This window comes from Accipiter gentilis, chromosome 8 (assembly GCF_929443795.1).
Source record: "Accipiter gentilis chromosome 8, bAccGen1.1, whole genome shotgun sequence".
In the NCBI taxonomy this organism is placed as follows: domain Eukaryota; kingdom Metazoa; phylum Chordata; class Aves; order Accipitriformes; family Accipitridae; genus Astur; species Astur gentilis.
The window spans coordinates 18,897,972-18,913,084 of NC_064887.1; the positions used below are offsets into that span (position 1 = coordinate 18,897,972).

General features: G+C 41.3%; 1 protein-coding gene across 11 annotated transcripts in view; it reads right to left on the bottom strand.

The window, feature by feature from the left end:
* Window positions 1-10,339: 10,339 nt before the first annotated feature.
* Window positions 10,340-15,113, bottom strand: part of ZNF644 (zinc finger protein 644) — an 84,496-nt gene continuing 79,722 nt past the window's right edge. For all 11 annotated transcript variants that reach the window (XM_049808316.1, XM_049808324.1, XM_049808313.1 and 8 more), the window contains one exon: window positions 10,340-14,943. In XM_049808316.1, the coding sequence (XP_049664273.1) occupies window positions 14,751-14,943 (193 nt within the window). In that variant the 3' untranslated portion in view covers window positions 10,340-14,750. The remainder of the gene's footprint in view (window positions 14,944-15,113) is intronic.

The following is a 15,113-nucleotide window of genomic DNA, read 5'->3' on the forward strand; positions in this document are numbered from 1 at the left end:
CCATAATTAGTTTCATAAGCAGCTTACACTAGGCCAGGAATTAGTTGTACGATATTGAGTATAGAACTGAACATGTCAAACGTCCAGCCTTATGCATAGCTTTGCAGGGAAGCTTTGCACACTGTAGTTCATGTGCATCATTTTCATGTCACCAATGACATCAGCTGAAGTCCTTTTCTTAATTAGGAAAATTTGGCACCTCAGTGCTACATTTTTGCCAATTTTTAAATAATCTGCATAATGTTAATAATGCTATTTAAAATTATTTTCTACTACATATTTCTATTGAAAAGAATGTCCTCCTTTATTCAATTTTTGCTCTATTGTTCCTACAAGGCAAATAAATTATCTGGCACTTCTTACAAGCAGACTCTGATTACCGAGAAGTCCATCATTTCTCAGTATTTGATAACCTTTTATTAGGGCTGACCTCTGGGGACTCTCCAGACAAGTGGCCACACAAAGTCACAGTCGGAGAAGGGGATTCACCCATCCAAGTGTGAGAAGGACTCCTTTGTAATGAACATTAAAAAACCCCCTCTACTTTCATCTTGCTTTTAGAGCCTCTAGCGCAGCATATTTACGGAATAATAAAACAGGGCTTCAGGCCTTTTCTTCTCATACATCAGCAACAGGATTCTCATATCACGCTTATATGCTCCCTACACTGTAAAATTTACTGTATCTTGCTTGTCATAGCTAATAGTCTCAAATATACTAAATGAAATAAATCTTCTGATACTGTTCTCACACAGGAATTAAATCACAGCACAAAACTGGCTGAGAATATCCCCGTGACAACTTCTGTCCCCTCCTCCCCTCATGAGTTAACCAGCCTCACCCTGGCATGCCGCTTTGGCGGCTCATTTATTGTTGCCTGGTACAAACCATCATTCTGATTATTACTATTTATTTGTACTACCAGGAAGAAACTTCAAATGAAATCCTTAGTACCAAAAGCTATGCAGATACAAAACTCAGATGCTTCCCTTCTCAAAGAGCTGATACTCTAAAGAGGCAGGAGGTGGGAGGAAGGAGCAGGGCATTTCCAGGCACAGTCATCACAGAGCCGACTGCGTGCACAAATGAAGGGAAACCACTGCTTCCAGAAATAACTTTGTCGCTCCTTTGCACTGATTTTAGAGATGAAGAAAAATATCTGTGGAGTTACTAGAGTTAGAAATGAAAACAGTCAATGAATAGCTTGTTCTGGGGACTAACATGAATCAGAATCCATCAAGGTAACCTTAGACCTTCATCTCAAAAGTAATAAACATCTGGGATTTTTATACCCACTTCGGCCAGTGGGAAAATGCTACTGTAAATTATCTGCGTTTCACGCGCATGTGCGAATGGGTGTGTAAGTGTGTGTGTGTATATATATACGCTCATTGTTTCATTTAATTTTTGTATCAATCAAAAATATATTAAACATACAGAAAAAGTAACAGCCTTTCTTCTTACGGTATTTTTAACCTGAAATTGTGCGAGAGAGGAAAAAACCAAGGTCTCATGCTATTTTGACCCATAAGGAGGGGTTTTTTTGTAATGAAGGTTCACAGCGATTGCAAACACTAAGGGAAGCCACCGCAGCTCAGGTACCGTCAAGCGCAGAGACGCAGCCCCAGCCTGCAGACGCCTGAAGCCCGGCACAAGGAGGGTGCGCACCCAGAGGCCCCGGCACGGCCGTCTTCTCTAGTCTGCAACACTAAAACTGCCACAAACCTACATCTGGTTCTCATGAGTCCTCTTCAGTAAGAAACACGTGCGCTGAGGAGTCACGGAGCAGATTTACCAGCGTCCCGCTGCCCGTGCTGGCCTGCACCTGTCCTTGGCCCAGGGGGTGCTGGGCTGGTTTCTTGCAGCAGTGCTGGTGCTGCATTGCAACCTGCCCTCGCAAACAGATCCAGAAAGGAAGGAAACCCCACTCATCCCGCTCCCTTACGTCTCCACCAGTTAGCCCAAATGCAGTTTTGATGTGATTCAGGATCATGGCCCAGGAGTCCATCCACAGAATCACAGGCGATGCATTAGTGTGATCCTACTGGCATCCCGCTTTGAAGTGAAGTGTAAAACCTTAATGCTGTCATTGGCTAGTGACAATCCCTGCTAAGAACTCCCCTATTCCTAACCCCACATGGGGCACTCTTAATTTAGTCTCACTTGGAGCACCAGATGCTCCAATTACATCATCCTGATCTTCTACAAGGTGTATTAGACAAACAAATGCTACATCTGTAACAGTGACAAGTATTATTTTTAATTGCATCCATGATGGTTTCATTTTAAAGCTCAAGAATCCTCTCCAGCAGGCCCGTTTCATGTTTTTACACGACCCAAGAGCCTCAGTGAGGAATTCTTGAGATACATTCACTCGTATCTGCTTACAAAAAGTCACGGGCACGTAAGGCCATGAACATTTCTTGCCCATCTGCTCCATAAATTTTTCTGTAAGGCTTATTGCAGAACACAGTAAATGAGTTATGGGTGGTCAGCTGTTGCTTTCTGGTTTTGCCACGGTTGTTGCTCTAGTTGCAGATAGAGCCCATACCTGCATCAGCCTGCTTGAAGCAATCTCTGTCCCAATGAAACTGTTAGATCCAGCATCTGAATTACTGTATCTGCATCATCCCTTAATGATTCATCTACCCTGGTTATATACAGGTGCTGAAAAGGACCTTGAGGTCTGTAAGTTATTTTATTGCAATATTATAGAAAACAGATGTTTTTCCCTTAATCCTGACGACATGTTTAAACACAGACCAGGACAATTAGAAATCCAGTGCCCTGGAGACTGATTATCCATCAGCGACAATTTTCCAGATTATCCTTTTTTGTTCTCACATAATGGTAATATATGTGTTGATAATTGTATCATTGCCTGCCTCTGTCCTCTTGGAGTATAAAGAAAACTTCTGAAAAGTAGTTCTCTACCCACTTTCTTTAAGAACAGCAGCATAACATCCAGCGTGATGAGTGACTGTTCGGAAATAACTGAACATCTCAGGTGCACAGAGAGAAAGAGAAAGCCAGTATCTCCATCAGCTGAGACACACGGCTGTAACACACTGTCAGCCCTCTCTTTTACTCCAGGCCACACAGAGGAGAGCTTAAAGAGCTAATCTGATTCCCTTCTTGATGCTACTCATGTCAGAGTATTCATTATACTTGAAAATCAACATACAAAACCAGTGAAACGTAGGTTAAAGGAAAAAGCACAACCTAAAATGAGGAAAACAAGCTCACGTTCTGAGCAGCGGCAGTAGCATGGCCACCCGTTGAACTCCACCAGGCTCCACATTTGTTCCAGAATAGTTCATTTCATAAACGGGGTTTGGGGTGAACAAGAGGAGGACAAACAAGATGATGAACCTTCTGCTCCGCAAGCATTGCCAGCCTTGCAGAATTTCAGGTCCTTGTCTCCGCTCTGCCTACTATTGCCTTAGCACAAGGGAATACATAGGTAGCCCTTCGTGGACGTATCACCGAGTCTTTTGGCCATTGATCCTGTCCGACCAATTCACTTCCCAAATTTCTTCATCATCAGAATATCATCTGTGACCGAGACTCGTTGCCTTCAGCAATTTCACATGGCGAAAACTTTTGCTGCATCAGCCCAAGTGGGGCAGGAAACATCTTTTTGCCTTGTTTGTGCTGCAAACAAGGAAGCAGAAGAGCCAAGTCAAAAGTTTTGGCTGGAATAACTGTCCTTCGTACTGGGTGTTCACAGCAGAGCTGAGAGGGTCTTTCTAGAGAGCTCCAGCATTAGCTAATGTCTGCTTTACTGACATATTTGGGCATTCCCCTCTGTTCAGGTGAAGTATTTAGATTTCTGCAACTCTAGTACCTCACTTGCCTTTAAATTGTGCCTTTCATCCCTGTAGTTTGTCCTTTACATGGGTGAACAATCCAAAATCCACCTACTTTCTGAAAAAAAACCCCCTTAATATTTCAATTTAAATTAAAAATATGTGGCTTATAGAAACTGTTTATAGACTTGTTATGTCTATAAGGTATCCAGCTATTTGTTTACTTCACAGATTAATTTTGACTAACAAAACTGTGTGGCCCGAAGAGCCTTACAAATACAGGCAAAGTTATGCCTATGTATTTATGGCGTGCAAGGAAAAAAGCCAATTTTTTAAACATGATTCTGTCAGAGGGCGGAAGATATAAGGGGATAATTCCCACCAGAGCCAAGACAAGGGTTGACAAGAAAAAACTGAGAGAGAAGCGACTGAGTCCGTTCTCAAAGAAGTTGCTTCCTGGGAGGAGTGCAGAGCAGCTCCGGCTGGGACTTCTGAAGAAGGAGCTGCCCTGCCTGCTGTTAGCGATCGTCTCTGTTTGGGGACCAGCAAAAGGTAAATAATTCCATTATGTTTTAAAGAACAGCAACATGCACCCATGCCAGACTTGGGGAACTTGTAGATGGCACAGGAAACTTAGCAGTGGAAGCAAATAAATCACACCCCCCCCCCCCCCCATTAGTCACACACTAATGAGAAGAAACCAGACAATTACCGAAAAGGTAGAGTTAAAATACAGGCAACAGGAAAACCGGTGCCTTTTTAAAGGACTTAAAAGGAGACGTACTGTGCCAGATGGAAGCTACGGAGAAAGAAAGCCCAGCTCGCGTGTCCTTGCCACCACCGGGCTTCTGTAACTGCGGATGCGTGTTACACCTTTCCCAACTTTCTTGAGCAAGGGCGTGATGCTTCTCCACAGCCCTCGCTGCCCAGTGCGCACCTCGCCCACTGCGCGTGTGAGCAATACAAGCACGCGAAGGAGATTTATAGGCACGTATCCCAAATACACTATACCTTTGGGTTTAATCTCTTTTAAATGACATGCTCCCACATGAGGTAAAATTAGGGTCGTATTCAAGCTTTTGTTACGAGAAGAAGCCGTGCCTACGTTAAAGCAAATTCGGTGCGTCCCACCGGGCTACCGGTCCCTCGCTGCGCCGCGCCGCGCTCCTGCAGCCGAGCCAGATGGCCAGTGCGGAGGCCTCTTGCAGGAACACATCTCTGTAGAGGAGGATGTCGCGCTGTACTGGGTGACCAGGCTGTCACTGAATGCAACTCCGTCACGGTATTTAAATCACATTAAAGCTTTCTTTTATTACACACCCCCTTGTGACTTTGCCTGGCTACATTCTAATTACCAGCCTTGCTGCAGCACACGTGGGTTCCACAGCTCGGTCCCCCTCCCATTTTATGGGAAACGACTTATCTCGCACAATCCTAATGAAAATACTGCAGTGGGATAACTCTCTCCCTTTCTATAGCGTAAGCCGTTTTTTGTGTGGGAGAGAGACAACAAAATATTCAGGTTTATATGCATTTTTAGAAAGAGCAGATACATCTGTTAAGGCTCCCTGAAGCAGTTGAATCACTTTTTCTAGTTTCTTACGTAATTTCTGATCTTGGAGTATCAATATATTTTTCCATGTCAGATGTCAGCTGCACCTGTTTTTCAAAGGTACCATATTTTGCATTTCTTATTCTCAACCTATTAACTTCTCAAATAGGGTACTTTAAAGGAGATGCATTTCACCAGCTTCTGATGACTTATACCAGTTTTTTCTGAGCAATTTTTTTAGCAGTAGGCACAGTTCCTCTGTCCTATCCAATTAGTTCCCAGCACTAATCAGGTCAGAGATCACGTGGACTTTAACGGAGAACTTAACGTTCGGGAAAGCTTAAGGACTAGCATGCGGCTTCGTTCGGTGTGTCCACAGTACCACCGCTGCCCTAGGCCATGGCTTTGCCATTCTCTATTTTCCAGTTACAACACTAACCGTACCTAAACACCACAATGATTTCATACTGCCTTGCTGTTTTCATAGCTTCACTGTTGAGTAAGATCAAAATAATTTTGAACGTTAACCAAGGCAAAGTACTGATGTGGTGAAAGGCTACATTTGTACTTATTATTTCATTTGATTTAGTTCCTAAGTGCAGAACTGGAGATGGACTTTGTTAAGCTGTGCAGGCAGAGACCACTGTCAGGTAGGGAAGTAGTTCAGATCCGCAGGGTGAAGAGGGGTAAGGAATCTCACCTTTGCAAGTCTTCTGGAATTAACAGACTTCTAAGGAGAACCTTTCTAGTTCAAAACGACACAAATAACGCTCTCCTGGGAGCAGGGGAAAGGGACTGAGAGAGAAAGTACACGCAGGGAAAGTTCAGAAAAAGCAGGGGAAGTCCTCAGATTTTTTCTCTGACAATAAACAAGCTTCCCATGACAGCAGTGAACACCAGTGCTAGCTGTGGGCACATCTGGTTCAATTTTCAGGAACTGTTCAATTTTTATTGTGGTCCCAAACTGGACAGAGATTTCTCTGTGCGCAGTAGTAACAGCAACAGCAGAACAGATTTGCCAGCTTCTGTCAAATTCTGAGAGGCAGAAAGCTGAAACAAAGCACCTAAATTCAAAATCAGCCTTGACTGCTTGAGGATGGGGAGGTCTCACCGGCCATCCAGGGATCTCTCTGAGACCAGGTCACTAGCTAAGTACCTAGCACTAGATAGCCAGGATTGAAATTTTCAGTTCGTTAAGGTAGGGACACCATCTGAAATCTGGAGACAACAGGAAGATAAGCACCTACTGCTTTAAAAGAGAAAAAGATTAAAGACGATTCCACTGTAAACCTGGCTGCTACAGCAGCAGGTATCATACAGCTCTAGACTGTAGACACTCTTGCGTAAAATACCCGCTGCTTTTAATTTCTAAGGTAACGTGAAGAAAACATAGCCTGGACCATCATACAACTTCCACAGCCCAGCACACAACGCCTGTTACAGCAGGAGCGACTGGAAAGCAGGGCTTCCTGCCCTTCTCCCCATCCTTTATGAAATTCTGTGCCAGCTGCTGCATTTTGCAGGAAATTACAGAAACCTGTAGGCTGCTGATTCTGTTTGCTGCTGGCAGTGGAGGGGGCTGCTCACACACGCTTGGTGCATTTCTATATCTGAATCTGAAATCACAGTTTAATTTCCTAAGAATTTCATGCTATTGCATTCATCATTTACTCATAAATGGGCTGAAATTCTTATCTCCAATATGTTTTTACCAGTTTTTAATAGATATCCCTGTTTCACTTTGCTCAGAGAAGCTAACCAGCTGCTTGTTCACAAAAACCATTCAAGCAAATGCTCCATTTTCTAAATACTTTTATGGTTTCAGAAAGGCTCTCAGAAAAAAGAAAAAAGAAAAAGAAAAGAAAGAAAAATAGGAAAAAAGAAGAAGAAAAAAAAAACAAAACCCAGTGATCCACCTTTATGCAGACAAAACAGAAAGACAGTACAAAACGTTCACTTTCCCAGATGGGCTCATGCTGTGTAAGGCAACTCATGAGGCCAGAGTTCAGGTCCCAACAGCAGAGTCAGCTCCAGAGTCCCGGGTTGGTACCAACTGCGTAACTTGGGATTTTTGTTCTGTGCAATTTCTCTTCCAAGTCACTCTAAAATCTAAACATCTCCTCCTCCCCCCACCACTTAGGTACAGACAGCTACTGTCTCCATATCAAATAAATCAGAAATCAGGCCATTAGCTATGCTTTTAAGAATACTAAGCAGTAGTCTATCTGTGTTCGCAGTGATATAGCTTATAGGACTTTCCCAGAAAAGCTTCATCGCTGGTAGCCAGCGGTAAAATAAAGTCCTAAAGGACAAGAGAGATGAAAAATGAAGAAGAAAAAGCAAATGTGGATATAAGCAAAAACCGAGGAAAGGGAAAACAAACCAAGCTAGGAATGAAGATAATGAAAACGGTCAGGTTAGCAGCCCAGTGAGACGCGGCTAAGTACTGTCCCCAGATGGGAACCTGGGCCTGAGGGCAAAGAAATGAGTTTGGGAACCTGGAAGAACACTCGCATTCTGGGTCAGGGTATTTAGTCGTTTATTAGCACTTATGGCCAGCTGCAGTCAGAGAACACTGGGTTTAGTAGCGGAAGTTATTTCAATGAGAAGAGAACATTATAAAACAGTAAAGGGGAGAGATTTTTTGGAGGCAGTGAATGGTAATCCCTACATGAACAGAACCTGAAAAATTCAGATTTCAGTAGCAAATCAGTGACTGAGGCCATATGTGGGATGAGCAGCTCATGCTCCTTCATGACTTGACCAAGTGCCTATGGATTTATACATAGCACTTAACGAGGAAGGCATCAGTAAACGTACTCCAGATGGCAAAGGGAATGGGTACAGTTGACTTTCAACACAAGAAACTGGATTTAAAGCCTCTTTTCCCTGTCGCTGCCTATTTCTTTAACAGTTTGGTGTTAAAACGTATTCCTCGGCTGTTCAGCTAAGGATAATATTTGCCCTAACCTCCTCGGTGCCAGGAACCCAAACGCACCCCTGAAGATTTGGAGGCACAGCAAATGCAGCCATCAGCTGGATTTCAGGGACTACAAAACAAGTGTCAACCTCAGGCTTATGCTGTCTTCTCCTGTTTGCAGTTTCTGTTTTAACCTATGGGGTTTTTGTTTGTTTGTTTTTAGAAGACTTGTTTTCCTGCTTCTTTATCCAAATAAGGCTATTTTCTTTCTCCTACTTTCACACAATTGTTTTTTCAGGGAAGAGACAGATGAAAGAATTATTCCTTGTCAGCAAGACTTGTACCTGGGTGACACGCAATTCCTTATTTGGTTAAAACACAGGTTAACCGTGTTAGCTTGCATTCTGCTTTATCAGTCACTTCTTTTCTGAAGCCATTTCAAAGAGCACAATGGGATTCAGAGCTTCAGCATGTTGCTACAGCAGTGAGGATGGATTTGGATGAGTTTCACAGAGCTACAAACATGATTCACAGCTGCTGCTGGCTTAAAGATACATAATCAAATGTTTAGATGTGAAGTTTCCAGTTTTTAATAAACAGATTTTTTAAAAGTGGTAGATTATATTTAAGAACACTGACTGTAAACATGATGTAACCATGTTTCATGTTGCAGGTCTCTGACACAAAAGCAGGGGGATTATCATCATCACTCGGTACGTAAACCTCAGATCTTAGGAGTTAAAAATACTACTTTTAAATGAAAATATAGGCTAGAAAGCCCAGCAGTGTTGCGATTTATACAACAGGTAGAGTACAAGCACTTTGGAAGCTGTGGGAAGGCTCCAGGGCTCCCTTCGTTCCCCCACTGGTCAGTAAGAGTTGTAATTTCGTGGTCTCTAGGCTCACAGTTACCAAGGATGCTATTTGCTTGCGTTTTAATTGTAGCAAAAAGAGCGTGCAGCGCCTGCACGAGAAAGATCTTCCAGGGCTTTTATGACAACCTTTGCCTCCACCTACAGGGATGCATTTATTCCCATTTTTATTTCTAGCCAAAATAGCAGCACGTCACTCTTCAGGCAACATGTGCAAACCACCTTCATAACCAGTGACGGCCCGGCCAGCCCCCTCCACCTCCCGTCGCAGCACGCTGGAGCTCCCTGCGCTGGAGCTCAGGCAGCCAGAATCGTTGCCCTGCCCGGGAGAAGGGAAAGCACTGCAGCCAGACACCAGCTACTCGGACCACAAGGTATTTCTACTTGATGCACTTGAGGATGACTAAGAAGTTTTATGAAAAGGCTGTTAGCTGACATGTTTGAATCTTAATAGGAGAACAGGGTGCTAAAATTAGACTAAGAGATTTATTGTTTTGCTTTTTTAAATGCAAGTTTATCAGCCTATTGTGCAACTAGAAATGAGAACAAGCGGTGCCAGAATATCAAACGTACCAACATCCCCCCTCCAGCCCTTGTTTAAGCAAACAAGCAACACCCCCAGCATTCTTTCATGCTAAATTTGATCAACCTCTGCATTTTGTTCTTAGTGTGTGCGTGCGTGTGCGTGCGTGCGAATGGTTGTGACATGGCAATGAATCCTTTCATGCTACAGCAGGAGACTGTGGGGAACTGCAGAGCGCCAGGTAGGCTGGGTTTTTCAGAGGACTCTGGGTCCAGGTACACGTGGACCCCACTGCACAGCTAGTGCTGTAGGGAAAAACTGCTTCTAACTGGGAGAGAAGGCATCAGTGAAACTAGGTTGTGCAGCGCAAGAAGTGGCAGGATACGTGCAGATGAGAGCCACTGTTATTTGTGACTCTGCTTCAGATTTGGGGCCCTGGCTCTGGTGATGTTCCCTCCGCCGCCTGTCATCATTCTTGGTCTCCAATACTGGAATGTAAATACCCTCTCTCCCTGCCTCACCTCTGAATTTTCAGAAGGCTACAGCCAGCGAAACTGCCCTCTTTGCCTTGCCACCCAACTATTCAGGTTAGGGTGGAAGTCCCCGGTTTAAGCAACACATGCTGTGCAGCTCACCTCTGAAAGAACACCAAGAAGCCTGCGGTGTTAAAAAGGAACATTTTATTGCAAGAGATTACAGACCTGGCACTACGGCCAAATGTTTCCATTACATCAAAATTGCTACCCATGTATCGGGCAACAGCACCTACAAAGCATGGTGGATTGAAATACCTGAAATCATAATGCAGCCAGTTTTTTAAAATAAGTACCACCCTAAAAAGATTAAAAAAACCAAACCAAACCAAACCAAAAAAACCCGAAGTCAAAAGTATATAAACCAATTTTTTTTTTTTCTTTAATATGAAACTGGTGTTTAAGTATCCAGGCCACTAACTACTGTGGTAAAAAGTGGAGAAGTCTGTTAACCATAGCACTCAACTAAACAAGTCTCGTTCACAGCCCTTACCATTTAGCTAAAAGCAAGTACTTGTTACTCGCTGTTAATTTTTCCACATTTATTCAGCCAACATTTACCTTCTGTAGGTTTTCAGAATCGGGTAGAAGATTTAATGAATAACCCCTCTTTAAAGCACTACAGACATGCAGGAAATCTAGAACCACAACTGGCCCAGAAAAAGCACTGGAGTCCAAATAGCTTTGCAGGAACAGATCTCCCCGTTTTAGTCCCGTGACACTGACCTTTTGAAACTTTGGATGGGTGCACATCTCTGAGCCCCAATTCATGACTCTCATTCCTCTTGTGATCCACTTACCTCAAAGACCTTGGTGATTTCCCTGAGCGTGGCTGAAAAGGTAGGACTTTGAACAGGCACATAGCTCAAACGCGAGAAGTCTGGCCCAGGACACAACCCCCAACCGTTAGCATCCCTGTCTCGGGCACCTTAGGTGCCTGCTCTCCCTCCCCAACGGCTCGTGTTAGCTATTGTCTGGCCTGTGCTCCTTCTCCCATCGAGAAGAGTCAGTAGCTCATTTCCTGACACCACTGGCTGGGTAAGGTGAGTCCTGAGGAAGCACAAGTTGGATCTGTGGGCAGAGCGGGACTGCCTTGGCTTGTGGGAGCAGTCCACCTAATCCAATTCACACAACCCATATGAAGCAGTATATGGCAAACACGAGTAAATGCCCAGGGATCTTTGTGAGCCAACGTCTGTTATCTGCTTGCCTCCATCTCCCATTTTCCATTCATACGGCCCGAACACACTACCGCTTGGCAGCAGCTACCACAGGCACTTTAAAATTGCCTTTCCAAGGTCTGGCAGAAACCTCTTTTCACGAAATGCAAACAGTTTTAATTTTTTAAGATGATTTGGAAATATCATCAGGACTAGGGGATATGGGCAATTGTCTTGCAAAAAGTGAGGGGTGGTCTTCTACAATTTCCCAGGCTTCTCTAAGCTTTCTGAAAATTCCTTTGTAATTTTCCAGAGGCTGCTACTTAAGAGACCATTACCACAAGCTAGGGTAACTCCAGAAGCATGTGAGATTGTGATAAGGAACCAAAATCAACCAAACAAAAATCACCAGGCCACTGCAGCCTTTGCCCCAAAGCAATCTAGCCAACATGAACAGACTAACACTCGTGTTCTTATGTGCAATTCTGGAAGTCCAGCTCTTTAGCACAGACTGCCATAGAGCCTCTCAAGCCACACATCTCAAAACGTGAGATTCATATAATAAAGTGACTGATTTAATTAACTTTTTCCTACCAGACTATTTAGAATCTCCGTAGCTCCGGAAAGGGGGATTTATATCTCATTGTCGGTAGTGACAGAAGATCTGAGAAAACAAATAGCCCCACTTGAGGACTAGAGGCTAAAGAAAGCTTAAGGGTACTCAAATATTATTTAAAAAAACCAAACCATTCCGTCCGTATCAACCATATATGCAATTAATTTAATAATCAGAAGAGTTCTAGAACTTCTGTATGTATTTCAAACTATGTTGTCAAGTACCTGATGCAAGCAAGGCACACAGCTCCAGTGCACCCACTCAGAAAGCCTGCCACTGAAAACTGCTGCTCCTCATCAAAAGCATCTCATTTTCAAAACTAATCAGGCCTAGAGCTCCCTGCTCTTCAGATACAACCTTGCATTTTAGTGTTACAAAAAGCAGCTCGCTATTGGGGTTTAATAAATTAAATAGAATTAACTAGGTTTTTTTATTATTATGAACCTAATAATTTTTGCTACTGCAAAATTCTGCATGGTATGGCTTCACCTTACAAGCATTCTTAACAATACTAGATAAATAACATTTGCACTTAATTGATTTTTTCATCTGTTAAAACAGCCACAAAATATGGTGCTCTCATGAGCACTTTTTTTTGGTGAGAAGGGTAAACAAGCACTCTATTAAAGCATTATAAACATTCAAGGTGATCTGATCACTTCCCTCTATTCTGTTTCAACACATTGCTGTGAATCTTCCATTTTTCACAGCATATAAAAAATTCCCACAATCATCCACAAATTTAGAAATTTGTTAGTCTGCATACACATAAGTTGTCTGCAATACACTTCAACATCCCAGTTACTTTCCCAAAATCTCTAAAATATTATTTTTTTTCTCCAGCCTTTAAATGTATTGATGTAGATTTTCCAGTTAAAAAAAGGGAATAAATTTTGACAATAAAGCTAAGGTTATCTGTAGCAACTTGTGCAGTAAAACACCCGATAGCATTAATTTAATGACAGAGCTAGGATGGCCTTGTCTCAGGACTCTGTCCTGCACAGCTGTGCTATTTTAGCCCATCTATTTTATCAGAACATTAACAAGCCTCGTGTTAACTCTGAACTGCGCACATACAGGAAGACAGACATTTATTCATATTTTCCACCAATCAAATGTAATGCGTCTGTGAACAAGTCAGTTTATTGCAAGTAAATGTACTTATACTTAAGATCATGAGAAGATTCTAATCTCAAGCAAGACAAATCAATTTCACAAACTTAATTCACACAATGCAAATAAATGCTTCACATTATAGACATTTAGATTTTCTTTAAACCTTTTTATTTAGAGATTTTTCTGGTAAGGAGATATACCATAGGAAAGCAATTTCACTGGCAGTGAGGTATGTATATACTCTACCAAAATACTCCTCTTGTTTTAACTGCTTTTAACTTTATTTACATATAAAGAAAATATCAATGCATATCCTTGGCTTAACTACAGTATCTGTTACCCTATATGAGTAAAATGAAATGTTACTTTGCATACAAAATTGATTTGTAGAGGAATCTGATTTGATTTAAACAAAAATCATGTTCTGAAGACAGTTTAAATGAACAAACACAATTCATCATGACCAAGACACCTGCACCATATTTCCATCCTCACAGCACATTTATTTCAGTAATTCTGTAAGTAGGTCCTTAGCATGAGCATAGTGTTACAGTTTTCATACATATAATCACATCCAAAACAAGCTCTAAAATTTAAGTTGTAAACATTCTCTTCATATGTAGAAACATTTCAATCTGCTTTCGAATTTTCTAAAATGATCAATCGTTTAAACAGAATTATAAATGAAAAGTCTACTCTAACCGTGTAGTGAGCAATGCTTATTAGTACATTTCTACAGTGTTAAATAAAATAGTAGAGAGGCAAACTTCTGTAAGCAAGTCAGACTTTAAGTAAATCATCATAAAGAAACAAACTTGTTAACAAAAAGATGCTTTGTAATAAAGAAAGTTGGATTGAATCTACTATGATACAAAAACATAAGGGTAAATACCATCTTTGTTGACAAGTAGGAGGTAGCATGGATGCACCACTTTATTGTCAGTGAGAAATGCAACTGAAGTAAAGAATATTTCCTTACCACAAATTTCCAGTATTATGTACATATTTCTCTTAGAAATTTGTTTAAACAAGTTTCCCTCCACTTTTTAGTACAAAAAGCCTCATGTGATTTAAAAAAAACACTTACACACCTAGATAGAATAGTACTAATTGCCCTATTTGAATGAAACAGTCTCTTGAACTATGAAGTACATGATATTTAATGCCCTAAGTTGAGTAAATTGTATTAGCAGTTCTTGGTATTATACAAAACACTACATACATACAAACAAAATATAATAATATCTTATTTTACTATGTAACTCTTTTTGGAATAAACAGAGCCTTGATTTGGGTAACACTGAAGAGAACATGGTTTCTTTGTTTTATTAAAATCTGTCTTTTAAGTACCCATGTGCAACAATTTAAAAATGGCTGCCATACATGTAATGGTCTTGTATTGATAGTGAACACAGTAACTGACAAAAACATAATAAACCTTAAAAACACATCTTCCACCCTATATAAAATATAAAGACTACTTACTGTAACTGTTAAGTATTCAATTTATTTTGATGTTACTGTAATCCACTTCCTCTATTTTCCTGTCTTTAGCATTTATAAACATAATTTAGTGTAGCAATTTATTTTAAAAAATGACAAAGTATTTCAAATTTACATCCAATTAAAATTTAAAATGTTTCCTTGTTCTATGATGCTGCTTCTGCCATCAGTAAAGAAAATGAAGTTTCAGTAATTGAAGCAGGCTTTTTAAGTAGTGATGTGACTTCAACCATGCCAGCTCCAGTCCGTGGAAGATTTGCGTTGACAATGTGTCGCTGCAAGTGCTTTATCCAGTCTTCTTGAACAGACAAAGGTCCTCGAAAGACCAGACCACAAAACCTATGCAAATATTAAAATTAATCCATCAAGATATATCTAGCTCTACTGAAAAATTATAAAATAAAGACATTAAGTGGAAAGTCTTAATTTTCTTGAAGTTCGTTTCTACATATTTTAGCTGCAAATCTTAGTAATTGATTTCATTTATAGTAACTGTGAGCATATACCCC